The sequence below is a fragment of the Daktulosphaira vitifoliae genome, unplaced genomic scaffold, assembly GCF_025091365.1.
Source record: "Daktulosphaira vitifoliae isolate Bord-2020 unplaced genomic scaffold, ASM2509136v1 Scaffold_1, whole genome shotgun sequence".
Taxonomy (NCBI): domain Eukaryota; kingdom Metazoa; phylum Arthropoda; class Insecta; order Hemiptera; family Phylloxeridae; genus Daktulosphaira; species Daktulosphaira vitifoliae.
The window spans coordinates 3,750,173-3,756,981 of NW_026099572.1; the positions used below are offsets into that span (position 1 = coordinate 3,750,173).

Genomic DNA, 6,809 nt, shown 5'->3' on the forward strand with positions numbered 1-6,809 from the left:
AAGTATATCCAATGAAAGATGTATATAAATACTACTTCTCATGAAAAAATTGTATTGATCCATACATTTTTTAAAAAGTTATAGCACTTTAAAGTAAAAAATGTAAATTATAAAATCGAGAATTTTCAAAAGTTAAGTTAAAAAAGTTAATTTTTTGTGAAAAAGTTGTCATTTTAAATCCCCCCCTGTGGGTAGGTTAAGTGTCAGATTTATAAAAAAAATATACCAAATGATAGGTAAAGACATCAAGCATCTATATAAAAAAATTAATATTATTAATATAAATTATATTGATATGTTCATTTTTGAAAAAGTTACGGCAGTTTTTAGTAAAAAAATTTAAAAAATGTTGAAAATTAGCGATTTTTAAATTTGTAATTTTTTTGGAGGTTTCCCCCATTTACGGGGAACGAGGGAAATTTTTTCAATTTTGAAGGGTAATGTCTTCGACTAGATACGATTTGTGATCTTTTGACGTATCGTTGAAAGAAATCCGTTCGGTGAGAGCTGAGAAAAAGTGGTAACAGACACAAAAAAAAAAAAAAAAACACATCATAGTAAAACCAATACCTTCTCAGCTTCGCATCGAAGCTAAAATATTATTTTTATTTGTTCATTTTTGAAAAGGTTATGGCAGTTTTAAGTACAAAAAACATCCCGACAAAAGGTGATTTTTATTGCAAACATTACATTTTTTTTTAATTTACGACATCTATTTGCACATAGAAGATAAGATGTCGGGACAAAATTTTTTTTTTCATTTGATAATATATAAATGTAGCGAGGTGTAATATATAGAAGTAATAAACACTTTTAAGATTTAATAACAACTATACTATATTACAACGAACTAACAAATAACAGCGAGAGACGAACTGTATTACAACGAACTAATAAATAACAGCGAGAGACGAAGCGCGTGTAAGACAGAATGCGTAAGTGATTGACTGATCGACTGACTGACTGGAGCGACGATCTTGCCCTTAAATAGTCAGAGGAATCTTCTAGAGGCGGCGTCGGAACTCTCTAGACATTCGACCGCCACACGCTTATGTAGAGCGACGAATCTTCTAGAGGCGGCGGCGGCCGGACATTCTAGAATATTCGACCGCCACATAACATAACCTTTGATTTAATATATATTTAAAGGATGCAGTATTTCCGGAACATTTTCAAAAGTTCAGTTGAAAAAGATCGATGTTTTTTACAATATTTCAAGTTTAGAACGACCCCTATATAATGGGAAATTGTCCAATTTTAATAAAAATTATGTCTAAAGAAAGAAATACTTATAATGTATTTAGAAAAAAAATATTTGTGCTGATATATACATTTTTCGAAAAGTTATAGCATTTTTAAGTTGAAAATTTAAAATCGAAAATTTTAATACAAAAACAGCGTTTTTTTAACTACAGCAGCCGTTTAAATGTAGAAGAAAAAGTGTCGGGACAAATTTTTTTTTTTTATTTTATAGTACATAAAATAAACTTTAATTTGATATATGTTTAAAGGACGCAGTATTTCTATTTTAAGGATTATTTTCAAAAATTAAGTTGAAAAAGTTAGTTTTTGTAAAAAAGTTGCTATTTTAAATCCCCCCCATTAGAAAGTTAAGTGTTAGATTTTCATAGAAATGATATCAAACAAAAGGGAAATATCTAAGGTTTTAGAAAACAAAAAATTATGTTAATTTGTTTATTTTTCAAAAAGTTATGGAAGTTTTAAGAAAAAAAGTGAAAAAAATGACAAAATTTACCGATTTTTAAATTTGTAATTTTTTTGGATATTTCCCACATTTGCGTGGAACGAGGGATATTTTTTCAATTTTTAAGTAAAATTTCTCCAACTAGATACGATTTGTGATCTTTTGACGTATTTTTGAAAGAAATCGGTCCAGTGAGAGCTGAGAAAAAATAGTAACAGAGACAAAAAAAAAAAAACACATCATGGTAAAATTAATACCTTCTCAGTTTCGCATCAAAGCTAAGAGTAGAAATGAAAAATTTAAAACAAATTTTTTAATTTTGCAGCGTATTAGTAAATTATTTAACTTAATTTTTTATTGACAGCAAAAATAAATTAATATTGGTCTAGGAAAAAAGTACGCACTTTACTTCTGGGTTACTCTATGATATTATTTAAAAAGTTAGTACTCATATAAAGGGGAAGAAAGGGACATTAAAATATTTAACTACTTAATCATTGAGAACTAAAACATATTTATATATAAAAATTAGTTATTACTGTTATTACTAACTATGATGTAAAGATAAATTTTGCCAAGGGAAAGTTTTAAAATTATCATCATACAATTTATAATGAATGAAAGCTTGAAGAAATAGTTGTAATAAATAAAAAGACAAAGATTTATTTAATAGACATTATATTTGAATAAATAATTTACATTCACACTAATTTTTCTGATTTTTGAACTTTCATGAATAAAATACAAAGATTAAGTTAAAAAAAATAATCATCAATGTAGGTATACTAGTATGAAAATGGAGTTTTAAGTAAAGTTAATTAAGCATTAAATAGTAAAGAATTGTCAACTTTATTTCGCTTGTTATCTAAAAATATATTTTATAGTTCTCTTTTAGAATCATAATATGTTTGATTATGTATTTCTATCGACACTTATACTTAGAATTGTGATAAAATACCACAATTAATAAGATACATATTTTCTATGAATATTACAAATCAAATATAAATTTATGTAAATCAATTTAAACATTTATAAAAAAATATATTATGGAATAAATAATATCAATGAAGTTTTACTGTATTTTTATAAACAATGAGTAGGAGTATATTTGTATTTAAGCACCCATTTTTTTTTCTCGTAATTATAAGAATAGAGATCAGATTGATATTCTTCAGCATCATCAAATACGTTTTTTTTCATCTCTGAAATGAAATGAAGTTTTAAAATTATTATAAATACTCGTGTATTTATAATAATTTTACGTCCAAAAATAAATATATTAGAGTAAATAATAATATTTACGTTTGACGAGGCTTAAAGTTTCTAATTATAAATCATTAAATAGCAACATACGCTTTTATTCATTAAATAATGATTTAACTATGATAATGATACTTTTGAACCAGTAATAATTTTTAACATATTATATATTAGCCTGAAGAAAAGTACGGTCAAGAAATTACTAGATATGAAAAAAGAAGCACCCATTATTCACTACCAGCCACCTTAGAAACTATATGTGATGAAACAAATATAAAGCCAGATTTTTAATCAGCAGCAAAATTTCTTTTATAATTCAACTAAGTATTGGAAACCGAAATTATTATACAATGAACTAAAAAGTGATAAAAAAAAAAAAAATAGGATGAGGTTGGAACATAAAAATAGAGAAATTAATAATTCTCCTGTAGCTGATCATTTATTGACACTCCATTAACTTATTAAAAATATAAATAATTACAAATAACTTAATATGAAGGAGGCAATAATAATGTTTGAAAATAAGTGCAGTTTAATTAAACTTGAGATCTTGTGCCACTGCAAATTTTATAAAACTTATGTTAACTGCCAAAGTGTTACTATTGCCTAGATAATAACATTACAAAACTTCTTTAGGTAATTATGTCACAAGAATTATAATGAAATTTTATTCGGTTCAGCAAACGTACATGCGATTATTTAGTACTTTTTTTTTTTTGTTAAAAATTTTTAATATTTATTAGTTTTAAATATATATTTCAAACATATTTTTAATTTTAAACTAGAATAGCAAAAAGTAATCAATTTTCATTATATATTACCTAAGTAATTGAATTGATTATTCTCATTTGTATATTTTTTGAGTAAATTGTCAAGGACTTTGCCTGTTATTTGATCACCTAACAATTGGGATTTCAATAAGACTTCTTTTGCATACTCACTGGACACAAATCCATTATTTTTTTCATCACCTTTACTTAATAGTGTGTTAAAATCCTCTTCAAAAGTTTTCATCTTATTAAATATGAACATAAGAAGTTCTGAGAGATTAATCATTTCATCACCTAAGATAATTCCAAAAAAAAAGCATGTTAATACAGAATATTAAACTATGCATCACAATAAAAATTTAACAAGAATTACAAGTTACCATTTGACACTGATTCGAACTTAAAAGCATTAATTATAATAAAATATTGTATTACTTTTTTTTTTTTGTGGTCAGTGGTTTAAAATACTTATCATAATAATTTTATTGAAAACTTGAAAATATCAAACGACGCTATTTAGAATATTGACACACAAATTATGGCAGCAGGATATCTTTCTAATTGTTTTAGATTTAGAATCATTGGCCTCTAGATGGTTAAATAACGACGTACTTTTATCCATAAATTAATTAATAGTAAATTATCCTATTTAAAAATTCTAAGCAAAATAAAATTTGAGATTCTTGGAGATTGAACTTAAATATAGTCTTTTGAATTTTAAATGCCTGTAACAATGTACTTAATTTTGATTTTCCTTCCGACTTAAATTAAAACATTTAATTTTGAAAAATAATAAAGCTTATAAATTTCTATCAAACTTTCTATTTAAGCATAAAATAAAGTTTAATTGTTTTCTACATAGAAATTTCTTATTCAAAAATTATTTAAGAACCAGATGATTCTATATTCGCGCGTGTTGAAAGTTAGTCAACAGATAGTATAATAAAAAAGTAAATAACCAAAAAAGAAAAAAACTTTGCACAGTGAGAACGCGCCAAAGTTGCAACTTAGAAGTATAGATGATGTCTGACAGTGATTAATATTAGTAGTATCTAAATAGCGGGTTCTGGGGATCAAAGGATGCCGCCATGGTAATTAGTGTCATACGTCATCAAAAAGTAATAAATTAAGAGTGTTAATGGGTAATTAAATGGTTAATTAAGGGCAATCGTCATTGTTAAAGTTGTAAATCAAGTGTGTTATTGTTAAAATTGCGATAATAATGTGGGTTGGCGGAGGGTAGGTGGTCAGCTGACTCGGCGTTACGTCGTTGTCGGTGTGACGTATGCAGCAACGCGTGCCCCTCAATCAGGAGCATCACAGGTGTTACGTAATATAATCGCCCTTAAGGTCATCACGTCACATACAATAATGTTAAAGACTCTGCCCCTGCCTACACCCTCCCACCTAGGAGTTGTACGTCAAACGGTCGCGCGTTATATTGTGTCATCGCAACCGCCGCCGCCGCCGCCGCCGTCGTCGTCGTCGTCGTCGACGTCATCGACGGGGTATAAGCCGTAGTCGTGTAACCGCCCTGATGACGGTGTCGGTCGGAGGTGTGAATCGCAACGTTTGTATCTTTAGCGCGGTAAAAATACGATGTACGCATGTCGAGGTGGTGATTAGCTTATTCCTAAGGTGCACGATGTATCGAATATGATAAATCAAAATTAACCGTACAGTATCGCCAATTATTTTCATTTTAGATAAAAATTGTACGTAAAATGTTGATTTTGGGTAATTTGTTAAAAAAACTGAATATATTTATTATTTAGTTATTTGTTTGTAATCTAAACTTTGGATTATGATGCGGTGGGTGGTCATACAGTATATATGAGATGTAAGTTTTTTTTTTTGATGAAAAAAAAAATGCATTTTCCAGGTACGCTACACGGTAACGGTGAAAAGTACGAATTTTAAACGTCGAATCCGCTATTTTGATATGCGACATGCACATATTTAGATAAAAACTACGTAAGAATGTTTATTTTACCTAATTTGTAAAAAAAAACAATCATTTTGTAAGGTTTCAGCCAAACAGAGGGCCTACTAATTACCCACTGCCCAGGGGGAACACTGGACAGTGACCTAGTAGCCGCGCCAAACAAGATAGTACTTGCTGACGGAGCTACTAGGTTTTGATAAAAAAAAAACAAATATTAATAAAAATGAAGGAAAAGTATAGGGAGAAAAATAAAAGAGGCCATGAATAATATAATGACATTTTTTTATAATTATTATTTTAAATATATATATATTTTCATAAAGGGAAGAATAGTAAAAAAAAAAGAAGCAAAAAGGAGGTGCTATATTAACAAGATTAATAATGGGTAGAACAGGGGGGTTTCACGTTATACTTGTTGTTGATTGTTGATTTGAGGAGTGACGGCCCACCACCGGCCATAGTTGTGCCTTACGCCATAATCATCATCATCATCACCATCTCGACGTTTTGTTTAAATAAAAAAAACGGAGGACAAAAAAAATACAGTCTGATTGACACCACAAGTCGACGGCAGATCAACTCGACGTTTTATTTAAAAAAAAAAACGGAGGACAAAAACACAACGACACCACTTGGTGGACAGCAAATCCACTCGACGTTTTATTTTGATAAAAAAAAAAACGGAGGACAAAAAAAAATACAATGAACAGCCTGGTTGACGGCCGGTCGACTCAACGTTTTATTTTGTAAAAAAAAAACGGAGGACAAAAAAAAATAAAAAACGTGGTTTTCACAAAAAATACAAACGGACAACTTGTCGCCTCGGCAATATAGGTGGAAAAAAAAATCATTGTCGCGGCATTTGAATAGTGGCCGGTGATCATGATGTCGCCGGGTGGTGGGGGTGCCAACTTTGAACTGGTTCATAGGGAGAATACAAAAGTGTAGGGATGCACTGTGTGCGGTCAACTGTCACAACAAACCGGGTACTGACCATTGGATCGGTTGATTGGTATATAAACTAATTTAATAATTGGGGACATACATAATACCTAATGCACACACTATTAACTGATAAGATTTATATATTAAAAAAAAAACTTGTATAAATTCTGCAACATTACAA

At 29.0% G+C, this 6,809-nt stretch overlaps 1 protein-coding gene across 1 annotated transcript in view; it reads right to left on the reverse strand.

The window, feature by feature from the left end:
* Nucleotides 1–2,552: 2,552 nt before the first annotated feature.
* The window catches only part of LOC126896390 (uncharacterized), a 39,929-nt gene continuing 35,672 nt past the window's right edge, over nt 2,553–6,809 (reverse strand). The window contains exons 5-6 of the mRNA XM_050669133.1: nt 3,790–4,032; nt 2,553–2,910 (exon numbers count right to left, since the gene is read on the reverse strand). Coding sequence (XP_050525090.1) covers nt 2,792–2,910; nt 3,790–4,032 — 362 coding nt within the window. The 3' untranslated portion in view covers nt 2,553–2,791. The remainder of the gene's footprint in view (nt 2,911–3,789; nt 4,033–6,809) is intronic.